The following is a 21005-nucleotide window of genomic DNA, read 5'->3' on the forward strand; positions in this document are numbered from 1 at the left end:
AGCAGCACGTTTAAGCTTGATCAGCTGTTGTTAGAATTTATTTAATATTAATTTCTAGTATCAGCTGATGTTTGCTGGAGCCACAGCTGTAAAGCTGCTGGTCATGATATGGTTTGGTTATCTGGTGAGAGGGAAACATGAAGATGAAACCAGGAGATGTCCTTACTGGATCATCAGACCTGTGATGGAGAAACAGGTTTACCTTTTAGTTAACATGAATGAGTTGAAGAGAAGTTATGAACTGTTTCTGAGAGACAAATAACACCAGGATCCTTTTTTAGGTACCTGACAGCTGGTAACTGTGCAGGGGCGGGTCTAGCAAAGTATTGCCTGGGGTCCATGTAGGGCATTAAAAGGGAAAGGGGGGCACAAGGAAATACTTTCTTATTCTCATTTAAAATGTCTCACTTTTAAAAAAATAATTATCTGAGTCTTACAACAAACAATTGATAGATTGATGCATATATACCATCAAAACAGTGAACATCACTGTCACAACAGTGTTTGTTTTCATTCAAAGGCTTTATGATTTTTCCTATAATGGTGGGCCGGTCTCTAGTCAAAATGCCCGGGACGATTTTTTTGTCCCAGTCGAGCTCTGTATGCAGCTCAGCTGCAGTCTGGTGTTACCTACATCTTCCCATTCAGAAGGTCGAATTTCCAAGTTCTGAGTACAATCGAAAGCACCACGACTGCAGTTTTTGTGTTGGATGTAAAAAGCAGGCTAGGATAGAATCAGGCGTGGGATTTCTCTCGTGGAAATGTGCACATTATTTTTTCCTTTCTATTGGTAGGTGGCACAGTGCACTTGTGGCAAGTAAGCAAGCTAGAAGACTGGCAATCTTGCTGGGTATCCAGTTATGGAAGCAACACATTAACAAGAGAATTCTGAGTAAAACCAAAGTTACTTTCCCTAGTAACTAGTTACTCTGAAAGTAACGAGTAACTTGAAGTAACTGAGTTACGTTTGATAGAACTAGTAATGTAACTGAGTTACTAATTTAAAGTAACTTACCCAACACTGCATATAGTATATGTCTCAGTGAAATGCATTACTTGTAAATTTGCGCACAATGACATGAAACACCAATAACATGAAACACCAATAACATGAAACACCAATAACATGAAACAACAATAACATATGCTACATTTTTTGTAAATATTTCGATTACAGTATGACACTTAATACCGGCATGAATGTTTATAACAGTATTAATACAAACAGTATGATATGGCACAGCCCTAGTCACTGTCAGGGCAACATCAACAGAGACTGCAGCTTATCACATTAATGCAAATGATGCAAGATGAGCAACTGGATAAAGTCTTACAAGTAAAAGGTTCGTAAGAAGATGGGGTTCCTACAGCGGGGGACCATCTGAGTCTTCTGTCTTTCTAAGGGATCAGAATCTGGAAACAAGCCAACCTGAGGAGAAGAGGAAAAAAACAGTACTAACTACTGTCTTAGAGTTTCCACAATGGCTTTTTTCATCATTCTGTTCTGTAGCACATACCTTAACATAAGAGTCACATGGCTCCTGGCTCTCATTCAGCACGTCTCTCGCCTCCAAAACTGTGAATAAGTACAAATACCACATAATACATTTTAATGACTTTCTGGTCACATTAATAAAGAACATCAATGCTCTGTTCATGTTCCAAAAATGTACAAAAAAAAGGTTTGTTCACATTTAGCACGTGTGTGCGTGTACTTCTGCACCACAGGGTAGAAAATATAAAAGCATATGTACCAGGCAAGCTCTTTTTTTCTTTCTAAATAACAAAGGGCTGCCATGTTTAGCTTGTCGGATTCCTATTAACTCACCCCCGAGTTTTTGCTTCTCATTGGAGCATGTGAAAAACGAATAAGAGGCTGTCTGACGTGTGAAATAACAAGCTGTGAAAATGATTTGCAGGAAACCATAAAGTATTTCCAGTGGCTGAGAACTGAAAAAGGAAATCAGCATGCTTTCTAGAAACAGCTGCAATTCCTGTGAGTAAATCAGACTTTAATGAACTGTTCTCAGACCTTACCATTTCCAGTAAAGGCATTTTATTGTCGTGGTACAACACTAAATCAGAATTCATTCTTGTGTGTTTGCCTGGCTAAAAAAAGTAGCTTCTCTGTGGCTCAAACTCAGGATTTACCTGTAGTCATCATATAATCTAAAAGTGTACACTTTTTGCTAGTTATATTACTAGTCATATCAAGTAATATCATATCATGGCGTGTGAAGAACAGGTTAAAACTTCCAACAAAGAAATGTTAAATGAGCAGCCATTGTGTTGTAAATGAATGGGTATTTTGTTGATAAGAACAATGACTTGTACTAAAGTAAACATTATGAGTCAATGACTTAAAAATTTAAAACAGTACATCTTTCCATCCATTTTCTAAACCTTGCACAGGTTCAGGTTGCAGAGGCAGCAGCTTGAGCAGAGAAGCCCAGACTTCCCTCATCCTGGTCACCTCTTCCAGCTCATCAAGGTCCTGGGTCTGCCCTGGGGCTTTCTCCTGGTAGGACATGCCCAGAATATATTACCTGGGAGCCGTCCAAGGGGCACCGTCAGATGCCCGAAACACCCCAACCAGCTCCTTTTAATGTTGAGGAGCAACATTAAAGCTCCCTCTCGAATGACCAAGCTCCTCACCTTAGAGATAGAGTGAGGAACCCTATCTCTAAGGGAGAGCCCAGCAAGCCTTCGAAGGAATCGTATTTCTGCTGCTTGTATCCACAACCTTGTTCTTTCGGTCACTACCCACAGCTTGTGACCATGGGTAAGGGTAGGAATGTAGACTGACGGTAAATTCAGCTCAACTCTCTCTTCATCACAACAGATCTCGAATCGCCACCTTATCAAGGTTGAGGTGTTTGTGCGCTCCAGTGATCCTGGGAACTAAGTTGTCAGGGTGAGGGGCCAGACAAAAAGTGATTCAGGCAACCTCTATGCAACATAATAAATCACAGGTCCAGCGTACCACGCCTGGGGCATGGTTAATTGGGTCCGACTCTGGAGTCAGGCTGGGTAGTACAGTTGGTGGCTGAACCTTAACCCATGGGGTCTATATTGTTCAGTGGTCTGTGGATCAGGTACCAGTCAGAGCTGGCGGTCCTGGTGCTCCGATCTAAAACTGGTTAAGTAATATAATAATAATAAAAATAAGACAAATCTATAAAACACTAAATATATTTAGTATAAATCTAATAAATCTAAAGTGGCCTGCATCTGGGTGCATGTAGTAACATTTTTTGGTGACCTTCAACTCTTCTTAAGCAACACTTTATTCGTGCAGTGCAAAACCAAAAGATCATATCAAGTCTCAATCCTATACTGCATGACCAAATATAGATGACATAGAGACATAACAGGGATGCAAAATATGTCTGGAAGGCTGCTTGCGGTTTGGTTGGTATGACTCCAAAATAAACAACTTCCCTTCTGTGGATTAATGTACCCACCAACCCAGGCACAGACTGTCGCCCATCGTAATTTGAGTGGTGCACGGTGCCATTTAACATTTATGTGATGCAAATTCAAGGCAGTGTCACAGCTCCTGAAACAGCCACTATCTCTGATCTACTAACACAAATACTATTTCGGTGTCCTTGAACACAATTGTTTGTCCATCTCATTATCACTTCCCACTTTTAAAGGGTGCAAAAATACACATTTGGACAGCTACAAAGAGTCATTTAGCTACTCACATCAGAGACCCAAGCTCAACTCATGCATGTCATAGACTTTATAATTATATTATTATTAACATTTGCAATTTAAAATAAGTTTAATAAATTTACACATTAAAAGCTATGCGGTATTTCCTGTTGAAATATTTATAAAGTCGTGTTGACTGTCACAAAAAACATGACCATTCATGTCCATGTGCATGTTGACAGATCGCGCATAATGATTATCCGGTCGCAGCAGATGGCCCCGCCCCTCCCTGAGCCTGGTTCTGCCGGAGGTTTCTTCCTGTTAAAAGGGAGTTTTTCCTTCCCACTGTCGCCAAAGTGCTCGCTCATAGGGGGTCATATGATTGTTGGGTTTTTCTATAACCTATAAGGCGCATTGAGGTGACTTTTGTTGTGATTTGGCGCTATATATAAATAAAATTGAATTGAATTGAAAATTGAATTATGTTTTATATTAAGAAACAATTTAAATAGATTGTTCTGCTATCAGACTAAGGTTGCCTTTCAATATTTTCAATATCATTTTATCAATATTTGACCATTCCCAAGCAGGAATGCATTGTTTTACAGCTCTATAGCAAAATGAAAACAATAAAAATGAAATGTTGAAACCAGGGCACTGATTGAGCATTCTGCTATTCTGTTTTCTTGACAAAGTTTATTTATTTATTTTCACATTGAGGTTCTGCTTTCACAGAAATAAACAAAGGGAACATGAACGACCTATAACAGGACTCACCACTGACAACAAGCACTTCATTCTGTGGGATGACTGAAAGCTTGAGCTGACCTATGGAAAATAAGAGAAAGAATATTATAAAAAGCTGACAGATCACCCTCAGGTATTATATTTTATATTAAGGAACAGTTCAGCAACTTGCTATATTTTAAAGCATAGCTTAGCATTATATGATGGACCACTTTTGGCAGCAGTCTTGCTGCAGTTGTTAAACAGACTTGTACCATAACTGCTGACTGCCATACAGCCTTACAAAACTCATTATTCAACATTTTGAGCTATTTTTCATTTTTATTAGTTTTAATCTGTAGTTCTCACCGTCTATCAGTAGCTCCCATAATGAGATATTAATCCGAGGAATTGGATGCTCAGCGCATATGCAAATGCTTGTACCGTCACACTTCTTATTATGCCAAAAAAAATGGTCTACCACTGAATATAAGACGTCAGGCAGTAAGTTAAGAATTTCCTGGGTGTGGATCGATGTGTCACAGATGTGAGAACAGTATCAGCTTTTTCATTTAGCGCTCAGAAAAACTGATAAGTATATTTTCATATTTTTAACTGCTTTGTATCTGATATATAACTTTGACAGACATCTAAAGTTTGTTTTAAGGATCTCATCAGTCTGTTGAAATCGTCATAATGAAATACCACACTGACCTTTTTTTGTTTGTTTGTTAAACTTTGCAAGTATAATACCTGGTAAAGATTAAACAGCCTCTAGGGTCTGATAGCATTTGTGAGTGTGTGTTTGTGCAATTTCTGGCTGCAACTTGTGACTTTTTCTCACTTCAGTTTTTAGCATCAAGTCAAAGTCGCCAAAACTTTGTGTGTACGGCTGTCATCGTCCGCTATGACCTGTCACTTTTTCTCCTTCTTGCTCACACTTTCTGTCTACAGGTTTTTCTCTCTCTCTTCTTTCCTGTACGTTTCCACAACTTTAGGAGGTTTGCTAACCATGTTGACATGGCCACTGCTAACATCTCCTTTGTGCTATTTTTAATTAATCCTCCTCATAAAAGCACAGTCTGAAGCTAAAATGAGGGTGCCTCATTGTGTGATAACGCCACTGGCACTTCTGTAGCTGGGGTGCAAGAGATGTTTGTCGTTCCCACACTAAACTTGGCATGGTTTCGTGCTAGTGGCCGCAGTGGAAGAACAAAGTGAAAACACTGTGAGAAATATCTTCCTGGTCTGAACAGGACTCATATAAAATCGGTCATGAAGTAGCCCCAAAGTACCAAACTTCGCCTGCTGTATTTGGCAATGTTGATAAAAGCTCAACCAAAGAGATATGCAAAAAATCCAGATGAGCAAGAAAAAAAATAAGACCAAAGAAAGACAGTCTGAACACTGACAGCTGGGAGTCAGAGGTTATAGAAAAATAACATAGAATTATGTAATAAAGTATGGGTCATTTTCCAGAAAACATTTCAGTAAAGAACGATCTAATTATATGTAATCAGTGTAATAACTAAGGAATGGTGAGGTTTCATTGGTTTTACATTTGGTAAATGTCACTTTGTTGTTTCTAGTAAAAAAAAAAACATAGCTCATAAATAAAACACAGATGCAAGTGTTTTCCTTTTTTAAAGTCCCTGAACAATATATTTGTCCTATTTGACACAGATCAAATGAATGAAATTAGTTTAGTAAAGATAATATATTACATAGAATATACACAGTATAAGAAGTTATAAATATATATATATATATAATAGCCATCTGGTTGGTAAGGTCCCATTATAAAGCCTATGAGCATTTTCACTGTTTATATTTGGTTGCTTTAACCTCCTAGGACCTGGCGTCCACATATGTGGACATCACATTTTCGGTTATTTAGACTAAAATACTCAATTTTGCTCTACATGGGCTTGATATCCACTTACAAGGACATTATACTGCTACTGTTCTATCAAAATTTTAAACCAATATCCTCATATGTGGCTCTTATTTTTCTTAAAAACAAAATAAGGTAAAAAAAAATAAAATAAAATCTGGTCATTCTTTGTTTTTACATTCATCGGGCTCCAATATGCCCAAATATCAAAGAGAAATTAAAAATGCATGCCGTGGAAGAGTTCGGGTCTTAGGAGGTTAAAGCTGTTGTTGACACCTGTTTGTCATGATACCACCCACCCAATAATCAGGTTACTAAGATGTGAAAGGAGTGGGATTGAAAGGGCTACAGGTGTAATAAATTGCCTTTCAGGAGGTGATGAGGGTGGATGCCAGGGTTAGTGATTGACTGGCGGGGATTTTGAAAGACTACTAAACATTGAGCTCTAAGTGCAGTGAGGAACCGTGACCCAAGACCGAGCACTGCACGAGCTGGCCCAAACATCACTGAAGTGAGTGAAGATGGGGACAGCCAAATGAACTTTGTGTTGGAAATCCACCAAGACTTGAAACAAGTGAATGAGGTTGTAGGGTAAGGGTGCCAAAGACTTCAATGCAAGGCTTAGCTTTTCAAACCCAGAAGCCAGATCCATCTTTAACAAATGTATATACAATTATGTTAACAGAACATAGGTTGCAAAGATTTAAGTTCCTGTTTCTTTATATAGATATTCAGTCTCCTCTTTTCCCACTTTGTACATCCTCAATGTCCTTGCCTCCATCTCTTGTGTTGGAGAGAGAGTGGTCGAGAAACAGCCATTTAACAAAAATGAGACATCCTTGCAACAAAGCTAACATTTAAAGTTGATGTCAGTTCAATATAAAATGTGACACAAGCACATGGTGTCACATTGTGCCACACTCTGTCACATTGTGTCAAGAGGACAATCTGTCCTCTGTTTGTTGTAGCCAGCTGCTGCAGTATTTTATCATATCAGATGGCATTGAACACGAACAGTGTTCATGACAACATATGGACTGTCATGGCCACTTTGATAGATACATATGGTTCAAATGTTTCTTAATGGAGATATCTAATCAGCCAATCACATGGCAGCAATTTAATATGTGAATATGATCAAGACCACATGCTGAAGTTCAAACTGCACAACAGAATGATGAGGAAAGGGGATTTAAGTGATTCTGATGTAGTATGGCTGTTGGTGCCAGATAGATTGGTGTGAATATTTCACAAGCTTCTGATTGACTGGAATTTTCTCACACAGCCATCTCTAGGGTTTACAGAGAACGAAAAAAAGAGAGAAAAAAGTGAGCAGTTCAAAATATCTTTTTGATTTTAGAGGTCAGAGGAGAATGGCCAGACTGCTTCACGTTGATAGGAAGGAAAAAGTAACTCAATTAACCACTATTTACAACCAGCGTATGCAAAAGAGCATCTCTTTTCGAACCTGGGATGTGCCAATATGGGAGATTCACATGATCGATGTGCAGCAGATGAGTGATGCTATCAAGTCAATATGGAGCAAAACTCAAAGGAATGTTTCCAGCAACTCGTTGAATCTATGCCACAGAGAATTTAGAAAGTTCTTAAGGAAAAAGGGATCCAACCCAGTACTAGAAAGGTGTACCTAATAAAGTGACTGGTGAGTGTATTTAGGGCTACTTTTAACAAAATATGACAAGATATACCTGATCTTTAATCACACACATAGACTGTGAAGGGCAGAAAGTGTCTTAAATAATAAAATGTCCTATAAATGCAAAGATGTTTTTATTTCTAGAGTCCTCCTCCTGGCATTGTATATTCAAGCTGTGCATCACCCCTCTTTCATGCATCACAGGCAAAAACACTTCCTCAAAGGATACATCTGCACATCCTCTATTACTTCTCCAGCAAGCCTCCTCACTCCTGTCTCCTCCAAATGAATTTAAGGAACTGAGACATCTTTCAACACTGCATGCTAAAACTGACTCCAGATTGCAAGTAGGACAGAATAGACAAAAAAGTACACACCCTATCTATCAAAAACATCCACCAGAAAAAAAGAAAAAATCAAGAAATAACTGAATGTCGTTTTTTTCTTTGAGCATCTTAACTCTTAACACAATCTGATTTCAAAGAGGCAGGTGTACTGCTTCTACAGGAGTCATAACAGTGTACTTCCTTTCTGTGATTAGTAAAATTTGTGTGGATGCAGTTTAAGACAAGAGGCACAACATATATGACATTGTCAACCCATTTTCACCCACAGCGCCTTCTAAAAACAGTGGAAAGAAGCTGTCCCCTCACTATAAGGCTTTTCTGGGAAGCTGATGACAGCAGAGACGGCCTGCAGCAAAGGACTGTAAAACCATTGGTAGATTATAGTAAGTGCCAATAAACAGAATTTATTAAGATGAACAAGCGAGACTTGAGTTAATGTCTTTAAAGCTGTAGGGCTTAAAGCATGATACAAAACAGGTCTTTTAACATAGAATTAATAAAGACTCTAACAGTAGGCATGCATCACGTTCAATGTCATTTTTTCTTTCTACATAATGTTACATCTAGTCACCATAACAAGTTTCTACTTTTGTTATTATTATGTAGTTACATACAAAAACATCATATGTGGAGTGGCTGTATGAACATAAACATAACTATGAATGCTGTGATGATTAAAATTATGTTTTTCACCTCTACATGTAAACCTCAACATCTGGCAATAAACCCATTCTGATTCTGATTCTGATTCTATACTCAACTATTTCCCTCCTGCAGCAGTTGTAGTAATATTACCATGAACCTTTTTCACACATTGGGGTGAGAAAAAGTGGTTTATTATAAGAGCCCAAACTAAATCCATTTAAAGATGTCCAGTAGTGTTTTGGCAAATATCTTGCTTAAAAGCTTTTGGTAACACTTTAAAATACTAATACAAACAAATTTCTTCCAGTCAGAGAATGTTGCATATAATTTAATGTTTGCTTGATGCATAAAGTTAAAAGATTAAAACTAATAAAACAAGTTTTAAAAAGGGACTGTTCCATTTGATTACATTTTATTTGATGGATTATGCAGAAAAAGTAGAATTGGGCTGAAAGATCTCTCGCTTTATTACCTATTTAGGGGATAAATCATGTTTTAAAAAGTAACTAATTACTTTTGAAAATAAGTAATCAGGTTGTGTAATGGGATTACTTTTTTGGGAAGTAATCAGTAATTAGTTACTGATTACTTTTTTCAAGTAACTTGACCAACACTGTTCCTGTGTAATAGAATTTCAAAATATTTTATTTAAAATTACAATCAGTGTCGGTCAAATTACTTGAAAATAGTAATTAGTTACTAATTACTGATTATCTGAGCAGCGTGCTCAGTGCTTGCTCAGATTTTAAGTTTATGTTTTCGCTGTAGAAAGATTTCTTCTCACGCAGAGTGTAGTAGAAAGTGCAGTAACGCAGCGTGCTTACGGGAAAGTAACAGTAATCTAATAATTATTTTGCAATAATAATCCCTATATTCGTTACCTGAAAAAGTAATCGGATTACACATTACTGCCCAATTCAGAATTGAATTGAATTGAATTGAATCTTTATTTTGAACATGTTAAAAAAAAATCAATTACAATGTAATTATTTTTACTAATCAACACATAAAGGTAGGCACACTAGATAGAGACTGGACATACTGTAATTTAAGTAGTCTGGTAGGTGGGTAAGTAGGTCATTTTAAGTAATGTGTAACTTTAGTTATTTCACAGGAAAAGGGACACTCCTTTCCTGTGAACTTCTTTTCAAAGTCATGTTTGAGCAGTAAGTGTGAAAGAAAAAAAATTGTTAGACTTGGCTCCATCATTATAAGATCAGATACCGTAGTTACTTATCAGTACTTAAAATTACTAACAGTATAATCTTTTTTTGTAAAAAACCTGATTTCTTACCCCCTAACTGTAGTGTGTATTCCTTAAAGAATTTGTATGTAAATATAATTACACTGTAATTTCAAAATAAAATATAAGAATAAGAATTGCACCCTTAGTCGTGGGCTTTATTTTAAAGCGTTACAAAAATGTTGCACTTAATAAACACCAGAAACATATCGCTTCTGCTGTATTGTAATTTGCATAACACAGCAGGTGACACCATGGAAAATAGTTAATACTATCAAAATACAGTCACTGCCATATCACCTAACACAGAGAAAGAAAAAACTAAACCAAAAAGAGGCACTAAGTAGAAGAACAGAGCTGTCCTTACAGAAAGCACAATGACTGTCAGGGCAGGATGTCGACATTTTAGAAGCAGAGGTTACAGCCTGTGAGATGAGAACTGACTTAATCGAGCATAGCAGATGAGACAGCACACGGTGAGTCAGTATGTGCACAAGTGAAAACTCTCGACACATAAGCACGCACGCAATTCCACTCCAATGCCCTCATGGACAGAGAGCTACTATGTGCTGTAGCCATCAAACTAACCCTGTCATCCAAAAATAATCTCCATGCACAAGTGTTCTCTGTTTGGAGGCTATCCAGGTTGCGGTCAAGAAAAGATCACAGTCTTGAGCTTAATCATTACACAAGACAAGCTCAGAGCCACGCAAACAATACTGTGAAGCCGCACCTGAAAGATTAAAAGCTCATCAGGCAAAAAAAAAATGAAATGATAGAGTTTCTATTTTTCAGCAAAGCACAATGATGGATCAAATACCAAATTTGGTGTGCCAGACTACACACAGTACTGTGTTTTCTGCCACTCCTTTCTTAATGTTTTGTAAGGAAAATGAGATCTTGACTTAAAAGTCAACAACCTTCAGTATGAACACCTTTATTTTTTCACACAGTGCGAACTCTCACTTTTATGCAATGTCTTTAAGCAGTCTTCAGGAACAGTTCTCCAGGCTTCTTGAAGGACATTCAAAGCTCTTCTTTGGATGTCAGCTGCCTTTAGATCAGCAGTCCCCAACCCCCGGGCCTCGGACCAGTACCGGTCCGTGAGTCGTTTGGTATCGGGCCGCGAGAGTTGAGGCTCAGGTGTGAAATGTATGGTTTTCAGGGTTTTTATCGGTTTTCAGCGTTATTTTGTTAACGTTTTTAACGTTAACTCGGTTTTCCTGGGTCTTTTCATGTGTGTTATGAATAAATCTTCTTTTTTTCGGTACCGGTACTAGTTTTATTTTGTTGCATTTATCCGCGACACCTTAAAGGCCGGTCCGTGAAAATATTGTCGGGCATAAACCGGTCCGTGGCGCAAAAAAGGTTGGGGACCGCTGCTTTAGATGATCCCATTCTACTTTAATAATGTTGAGGTCCAGGCTCTGAGGGGGCTAATCCATGACTGATAGTATTATACTTAGTGCTTTTCTATACAGTTATGCTTTTATTGCACTGGCCATGAGATCATTATGATCACTTTTACATGTTCATAATTCATCAATCTTTACAAAATCCAATAAAAGCAAAAATGCACCCAAAAATGAAACAAAACTTTGGATTCACCACTCCATCAGACCTGTTGCCACTGATTTTCAGTCCAGTTCTTGTGTAATTTGGCACACCTCTGCTTTTTCTGTTTCTCTTCCTTAAGTACTGACTTCTTGACTTCCCTTCCTCTGAGACCCTTTCTGATGTGGCTTCAACAAACAGTACATGGATCAGCTGAACAGCCAGGTCCTGTGTCAGGTCTTTGCTGTATTCTCTTCTGTTTCTTAAGGACAACACTTTCAAATGCTGTTCATATGCTACAGATCGTTGTTTAGGCCTGCCGTTTGTTCCTTTGAAATGAGGGCTTGCTCAAGACCTTTGCTCAGCACTGTAAATTCAGTGAACTTCAATTGAATATATTGCTGTGATACCTTTAAAGATCCGAAGAAATGCACTCTACCTTTTTCTTCATCACTGCTTTGGCTTTTTAGATATGCAATGAATGTACCCTTGGGTGGCAAAGATGCTCTGCTGTCCTGCGTATTGAAGGATTCAGAGCAGGAATTTAAAATGCCAGGCTTATTCAGGTGAAGGTTAGGGGAAAACAAGCTCTCTTTGTTATAGAGATGCCAACCTGACAAGCTTTACAGAAAGGGAAAAAATTCTTTAATTAAAATAATACAGCACAATAAAAGGTCTAGAATGAGGCTTTTTGTAGCGACAGTAAAAACTAATGAGTCTCCTTAACAATAAAAGTATTCAGCAGGTTGCAGCAGCAGAGACGGTTACACTAAAAGAAATTAGACAGGAAAGAATAAAACACAAAACCCTGAAAATATTTATTAAATTGACTACACAGAAGAAGACGTGTGCGCTAGTGCGTGTGCGTGCGTGTGTGTGTGTGTGTGTGTGTGTGTGTGTGTGTGTGTTTTTAACTTTTAACTTTTAAATTTTAACTTTATCTTTTCTCAGAAGGGCAGCGGGCTTATCCGCGTGCTGCTTTGATAAGGTCACATGTATGGGCTCCTTCTGGCGACGCATCGTATTTGAGCATCAACACCACCACTTCTGTGTCAGGGAGACCACACTACTGTTGTGTACTGATACTTTTTTTTGCTTTTCTCTCCTGCAAACAAGCATTTTTATCTTGGTCCTCCAGATCTTTGCTTGACTTCCACAGTCACGCTTAAATGCCATTTCCTGATGAAACTTTGGACATGGGATTTTTCAAGGTTCTTTATATTTTTACGGACTGCTGCTGCTTTGAAGGAATCGATTAGCCTCATTTAAAGTTGCCTGCACGGCTTACGTAACTCCATGGCTGTTAAGTGCTGCTACATTCACATTTAATGAATATAAAAAGCAACAATATTTGATAAAGGCCATATTTTGATGCATGTTTGTTGTCCAATTTCAATTGAGTTCACTTAAAAATTTGAAAAATGTGAAATATGCTACTAACACTTTCTTTTTTATTATTTTTCTTAAAATGCCCTTGCTATTTTCCACTCACTCAATTTAGGAATGAGCAGAGAAAAGGCCTCATGGAAGGGTTATGCCTTGTATTTGTATGTGTGTGTGTTTGTGTATGTGTAGGTCCTTGTTACTTTTTAGCTCGCCCTTATTCCTGTTGCCTTAATAGGCTTTGCTGCTTATTTGTTACATTTACATATGAAAACCTGCACCCCGAGATCATCCGGTCAGGCCATGCCAAGAGACACTGACAGTTAAAGCTGCCATTATCAGCATTAAGGAGCAAGAGAACAGAACAGCGGTAATCCCTGTTCGGTAACATCTTCTGTGAGAAAAGGAACCATTTTGAAAAGTTTGGAAACTGCTGTGTATGGGATTTAAAGTTTTCATCTGGGGAGAGTGCCAAATCATCCCATTTGATCCAAGGGAGGAACAAAGAGCAGATTTGATGAGAGGTGTCCTCTCGTTTCTTCACTGAATTTCTTTTAACAGGCTTGTTATATAACATCCAAAAAGCTCTTCTTCCGGGTTAGTTGCCAAAATCTCTGAAATGGAGCTCCTGCTGCATTATCTAATCAGGGCTTTAGATCAATTTTATTGTGTCCATTGACTCTACGGAGAGAGGCACCATATAATGTGAATATCTCCTGAAAGACAGAACTGCATTCTTCACTAGGTCAACAGGTCTCCAGAAATTTAGCAACTGGAAGACAGAACATATCATATTTCTAACAGATCTTGTCACATATTTGATGCTCTGTGCACTTCATAACAAAGAAACTTCAATTTACTGGCTGTTCTGAGGAAGGGATAAGAGATAAACGCTGCACGGGGTGAGACCATTAAGGAACACCCAAGTGTGTGTGCAGGGGGAAAAGCTGCCAAATGGAAAGCTGTTGTAATTTAGGGAATAATCTTTGTTCAAGTGCATGAACACATAAGTATTTTCCAAGTATTCAGCTTAGTGCATCCTCAATTGTTGCACTTACGTTATTCTAGGTTTCTTGCTTTTTTTTGCTTAGCTAAAAACAGTAGAGATATGATAGACAGCTCCCAGAAATAACAGTTCCTACAAAAACATGGAAGTCAGAGTTAGAGTATCCACAGAGAGCATTTAATCACAACTAGCAAGCACCTGTAGGTGATACAACTTTAAGAAAAAGTTTGAAAAAAATTAGTGGTTGCCCAGTGACTGCAGAGAATTTTTCGCATTGCGCAACTGACTAGGTAGTTGCAGTGACTAACTCTCAAGCGATTGCAAGGTGATGGTCTGGATCGCTTGGTGGGAGGCAACCTGTCTCCAAACTGTCACAGGCTGACTCAAACTGACTGCAATCACACTCAAACATACTGGTAAAGTTTTGCAAATAAATGTCACCTAAATAAGTGCCTAAATAATAAATGCAGACAGACTGCCAGCACCTTGCTATCCATCTGAGTCATGACTATGACTGTGTCATTTTGTAGTTACTGCAGCATCTATTTGGGAATTTTTGAATTTCTGTTTCAAGTCTATGAGATTCTGAATGTAGTTAGTTAATGAGAATTTCCACTGAATCCAGACAGTAACAGATTTACAACAGATCTGAACAGATTTGTCCTTTATGCTGATTTATGACAGTTAATTCCTGTTTTTTCACTTACAGATTTCATATAATTTGCAAATTCAAATTACAAGCCCAGCTGGCAACTGACTGCCAGTCTGTACAGACCTGGTCTGTGTCTCTGAAGCAGGCATTTTAAAAGACATCAAGATTGCAGGTTCATTGCACATGATCGCATAAGTTCATGGCAAAGCCTGAAAATGGACATGGACACGAGTTGCCTAGTCTCTTTTGATAGACCTCACAGGAAGTGAAACTTCAACTTGAGTGTAAAAATGACCAAATAAAGTATAAATAGCTGGTCCAGTGTGAGATTCAAACTCTAGTCTCTAGTGAGAAAGAAGTGACTCATGGCTTTGCCACCACCCCCTGCCTCCTAAGATCCACTTCAATGCACTTTCAAAGTGATAGCACTACAATTTGTGTTACAAATAAATACTACCTTTAACTCAACCCTTAAAATGTTACCTCAAAATGGCCAGATTTGCCATGAAGCCTTTGTTATTTTCTGTCGGACCAGCACCTATACACGACGTTGCAAATCTGAGATGGTCTTTAAATAAAATTTATTTTAAAACACAGTTTATTTTAAATCCACATAAAACACTTCATTTGGATTTCTTCTATGCTTCGTTTGCTGTTCCTCTATTCTCTCCCTTTCCAAGTCAGTTACACATCAAAATCTTTAAAATTTCAGATTAGGCACCAAAAAACCCCTGAAAAAAACATTTGCATTGCAGCTGGCAATAGGTTGTGTAAAGTTGTTTCACTGGTTTGTTTTGTGTTCAGGATCCCCCTGAACAGTCCTAAGGGGCAAGAATAATTGGCAAGGGAGTGGAAGTGGCCTCAGTCTGTTGCTGCAAAATGTCCAGCATTATCAGAGAAGGATATCATCGACTTCAATTTGGAAAGGAGAAAACTATACTGCAGATAGCAAACGCCCAAGGGGAAGAGAAAGCATTAGGTCCTCACATTGTCCGCAGATGAAGTTCAGTGGTTGGCAGCGAAAAATCTTTCTCTAAGGGGTCCACAGGCACACTCAAACAAACAATAGAAGCTTTCTGAAAGAACTCAAGCTCGTGGCCAAATTTGACCCACTTTTGAAAGGGCACATTGTCAGGATGAACTCAGTGAGAGCCCACATGAAAAGATCATGCATTCCATAACGCCAAACCACAAAAATCATAGTAATAATACTTTCTTTTAGTTAAAGTGTCTGATGTCGGGTGCACCAAGCATTTGGTTCATTTTTTGAAATCCTTCCAAGAACTAAATATCCCCTCTGAAGACTACACAGGTCAGGCATATGAGAGAGGGGGTATCCAACATAACTTGTACAGCAACAGACAGAAATAATGTAAAGTGTTAGTTCAAGGCATAATCAATTATAATATGTTACTGCAAGTGTAAGATATTAGATGGCTTATTCAGGTTATTCAGGCCTGAGAGGGAGAATTTTGATTGTTTTATATGTTCGAGACGGTCAAAATGTTTAATCGTGCAACAAGGTGGGATGATTTATGCATTTTCTTAAAAAGTAACTGAAGACAATTTTTAAGGACACGTGTCTCAAAGTACAAACAAAAGCCCAAGTATGAACAAATGTCAGCAAAATGTTTACACTAGTATGACTATAAATGCTCATCACACCCTGATACAATTAAAAGTTGTATACAGACCATGCTTCTCTCCATCTAGAATACACAAATTATTTAAAGGCACTTCACCTATATATGTGATATGTTCAACAGATCAAGGAACCCTTACTCATCAGTTTATTCAGACTAACAGATTACTGACTTTTTGGGGTCCTCTATTTGACTTTTTCACTGCTGCTTTTAATAGGTAGCTCCCTTTTCCCTCTTTCACAGTGTTATTTTTGATGGTTGATTTGAGCAGATCATTATGAGGCTCAGTCCATTTCCTTATCAATGCTATTAGCAAGAAAAATTCTGCTGGAAGTCCAGACCGATTCAGCTTTATTTATACAACACTTTAAAACAACAGTAGGTGGCTGAGGACATTAGGAAGTGTGTTACACCTACAGAAAATTAGATACACTAAGTCAAACAAAGCAGATCTCTTTCAGGAAAAAAATGCTTTATAGTCCCAGGTCTGATTGAATAGTTTAATGAATCTTCATTGGGCTCATGGACAAACAATGCAGTATTGTACTATGAAAATTCAAAACATGTTTTGTTTGTTGTTCATTTTGTTTTGTATACCTGCAACTTCTAAGTCTTAAAAACTAATAATCAGAAAAAGTTACTTAAAAAAGTAATCCTGACTAAAAATAGAACTACAGCTTCTTATATTAATACTAACATCAGCAATATAAATTGGATATTTAAAAAAAAAAAAAAAGCACTGTAAGTGCCTATTTTTTAAAACTTGAGGGAATAAAAATCACTTTTAAGTTACCACTGTTGCAACGTTTTCAGCTATTTCATCTTGAGTTGGGCAAAACTGTTGGTGTCTGTTAGGCAGTTGTGCCTAAAGGGAGGGTGTTTGTTATAAAGAGACTCACTTTCTGTGATCAGCTGTTGGAGATAAGTGGGTGGATCAGTTTTATGTTTTATGATAAAACAGCATCCGATGACACTAATTTGTGAGATTAGCGTCCACCCAGATAATCCAGTCCTCCTCTACATTTTTTATCCAACTCAAATTCATGTTCAAACATGTAAACATGGCCCATAATTACCGGCTCACACACATCCTGCTAGGGTGTATTTGAGTGGCTGTCACTGTTTTAATTGGAGAACACTTAACCATATGAATTGATGAGCTGTCTGAGCTGTCAGACTGTCAGGTTCCTCTGGGTCAAGGCTGTTTGTTTGCTTTCAGAGTGGATGGATGACTGCTGAGCAGGAGAGCATCTAATAATTTATGTCTTATATTAATAAAACAGTTTTCACTTGTATTTTGGGGCATTTTTCAGCATTTTGTGTGAGAAAGTTGTAGCTATAGTGTCTAGTTTTAGAGACTGCTTATAATAAAGTTCATTTGTGAACTCTTTTTAGTCAAATACATTGGGAGGAAAGTAGAAAGAGTATAATCTTGGGTCTTTTTTTTCTTTGTCCACAAGTATTTCACTTTCTCTTTCTTATCAACAGGAAAACAGTTGTCACTGATTGGATTTTTTTAAAGCAGTGCAGTGTGTCCATTTTTTCATGCTTTCATAGTCCTGTTCATTAGGAATACCCTGCCTGCAATTATAAGTCCAAAGTACAGTCAACTAATTTTCACAAAGTGAAATGTTGAAAGGATCATATAATATACACTATATTGCCAAAAGTATTCACTCATCCATCAAAATCATTGAATTCAGATGTTTCAGTTATGGCCACAGGTATATAAAATCAACAATCTAGGCATGCAGGCTGCTTATACAAACATTTGTGAAAGGGCTCTCAGGGGCTCAGTGAAATCCAGCAACTGGGAACAATAGCAACTCAGCCACGAAGTACTGGGTGTAAAATCAAAGAGCAGGATCAGTGGGTGTTGAGGCACATAGTGCACAGAGGTCATCAACTTTCTGCAGAGTCAATTGATACAGGCCTACAAACCTCATGTGGCCTTCAGATCAGCTCAAGAACAGTAAGTAGAGAGCTTCGTGGAATGGATCTCCCTGGCTGAGCAGCTGCATCTAAGCCTTACATCACCAAATGCAAAGCGTCAGGTGCAGTGGAGTAAAGCGCACTGCCACTGGACTCCAGAGCAGAGCAGACGTGCTCTCTCAAATCACGCTTCTCTGTCTGGCAATCGGATGGACGAGTCTGTGTTTGGCAGTTGCCAGGAGAACTGTATTTTTCGGCCAAGTGTAAAGGTGGTGGTGGTGGTAGTTGGGGGGTGGGGTTGACATCTTAGACAATTTCGTGCTCCCAGCTTTGTGGGAACAGTTTTGGGATGATCTCTTTCTGTTTCTGTTTCAACATGGCTGCACACCAGTGCATAAAGCTAGGTCCATAAAGACATGGATGAGTGAGTTTGGTTAGAACTTGACCTAAACCCAGCAGTACACCTTTGGGATGAATTAGAGCAGAGACTGGGAGCTTTCTCGCTTAACATCAGTGTGTGAACTCACAAATTCACTTCTGGAAAAATTGGTAGAAAATTCCCATAAACACTCCTAAACCTGTAGAAAGCCTTCACAGAAGAGTTCAAGCTCTTATAGCTGCAAAGGCTGAGCTGACATCATATAAAGCCTCTGGATTAAGAATGGGGTGTTACTCAAGTTCATATGCATGTGAAGACAGATGAATTAATACTTTATATTATCTAACAGAGACACAATATAGTGTATCTCTGTTGTTAATTTCCACAAAGTTAATTTCCACAAAGTGAATGTTGAAATATGTTGTAAAAATATAGGTATAAAAGTTAAAAGTTATGAGCAAAAACTGGAGGGATTGTGGGATAAAATTAATTCATTAATGGTCCACATTAAACACTGAAGTCAATAATTGGCTTGCGTAATGATCCCTTCTCCAGAGTTAGCCTGGAACTCTCTCTTAAAAAGAAAATTGACAGACAGGCATAACCTGTTTTCCTCCTTTTATCTGAAATATCAGCAGTTCTCTGGTACAGTAAAGCAATTTTTATTTGTGCTGTAACTACATGGGAATTTCACAATAAAATATAAAATGCTTTGATGTTTCACTACAAAGATAGGTGCTAATCTTCTGCTTAGGTCTTTAAAGTCAGCCACAGTTGGAACTTGCCTCTGGCTTCCTGCTTGCACACCCACACATGCATCACAGGCATAAAATACAAAAGTCCCCCCCACAACTTTAACCACACCCCTGTAATACCTTATCCATATTAATTTACTCTATACTGACTGATAAATACTGGATAATGGATGAGGCTTTCGTCTCGGTAAACAGTACAGGTCGACCTCCTCCAGTTTGGATAATACCCTCCATAAATGATTCAATGTGTCATCGGATAAAGAGGAGAAGCCTCATTACCAGACTAAAGGACATGTTACTACATCTGAGCCCACTTGTTGCTGGGAGTAATATGCTTGTCAACTTAGATGCACTGCTGGATTGAATGCCTCTGGTGTCACAAACAGTGACACACGTTTTTATAAAATTAACACAATCCTTTACCAATGTGCCAATGTGGTCAGTAAATAACACATCCGGATAAGTGCCATTGCTAGCTCTTCTATACTCTCATAGTCATTGGTATTGGTGGGTTTATGCCAACCATATTTTACCAAAAATAGCACAGTGTCAGTCTAGCCCTACAGTATTCAGATGGTATTTCAAATAAAAGAAATTTACCTCACCATAGGTACTGACTAGGAAGGATGATGTCTCTGAGGGATTGGCAGGGGGTTTCCGCAAGAAAACTCTGAGACACGTCATCTTGGAGAGAGCATGCTAGCTGCTACTGCAGACAGGGTGGTTTCAGTAGCTAAAAAGAAGACAGAGAAACCTGATCCTGCTTTGTTCATGAGCGTGTGTGTGTGTGTGTGTGTGTGTGTGTGTGTGTGTGTGTGTGTGTGTGTGTGTGTGTGTGTGTGTGTGTGTGTGTGCAGGCAGTCAGACAGAATAACAAACATATCTGACCCAGACCCTTTTTTATATATTTTGCTCCCAAGGAGCCGGAAATTTTTGTAACTTTTTACAATAGACTTGCTCAACAGCCCTCCATGGTTTTTGAAGGTCTTTCACAGTTGTCTTTCAGACATTGGCTGCTTTTTCATTCTTTTTCAGTCGTGACAGAGGAAGGTTTTTCTTTTTTGTTAAACCACGTAACACTGACTTATTTATCATTCACTAACAACTCAAACAACTGAAAAAGAGAAGCAATTTTAAATTTAGGCTCTTTCCAGGCTGTCACAAAAGCAGATAATTTGTTCCTAATCCTTTAGCTCAATCTGTGAAAAATGCCAGCACCTAAAGACAGCGCTGCTTTTATCAAGGAATTCTCAGAATTTTTAACAAACATACATTCAAAATATAACATGATAATTTTAACCGGTGATTTTAACCTGCACATAGATAATCCTTCTGACCCTGCAACAAAAGAATTCTTAAACATTCTTCACTGTTTGGATTTTACCCAGCACGTCACGCAGCCGACTCACAACAGAGGACACACTCTGGACCTGGTCATCACCCATGGGCTGTCCACCAGCGTGTCCTCTGTTGTTGACTTGGCTGTCTCTGACCACTACTGTGTGTTTTTTAACATCACCGGTTTTATT

The 21005-nt window shown here is 38.3% G+C and overlaps 1 protein-coding gene across 1 annotated transcript in view; it reads right to left on the reverse strand.

Annotated features, from left to right (window-relative positions):
- rgs3a (regulator of G protein signaling 3a) overlaps nt 1–20160 on the reverse strand; it is a gene marked incomplete at its 5' end in the record, with an annotated part of 153388 nt that extends 133228 nt beyond the window's left edge. Inside the window, 4 exons of the mRNA XM_082540981.1 lie at nt 1335–1429; nt 1518–1576; nt 4438–4488; nt 20082–20160. Coding sequence (XP_082397107.1) covers nt 1335–1429; nt 1518–1576; nt 4438–4488; nt 20082–20160 — 284 coding nt within the window. The remainder of the gene's footprint in view (nt 1–1334; nt 1430–1517; nt 1577–4437; nt 4489–20081) is intronic.
- Between the last annotated feature and the right edge of the window lie 845 nt (nt 20161–21005).

Source organism: Aulonocara stuartgranti (assembly GCF_965226115.1).
Source record: "Aulonocara stuartgranti genome assembly, chromosome: 7".
Classification (NCBI taxonomy): domain Eukaryota; kingdom Metazoa; phylum Chordata; class Actinopteri; order Cichliformes; family Cichlidae; genus Aulonocara; species Aulonocara stuartgranti.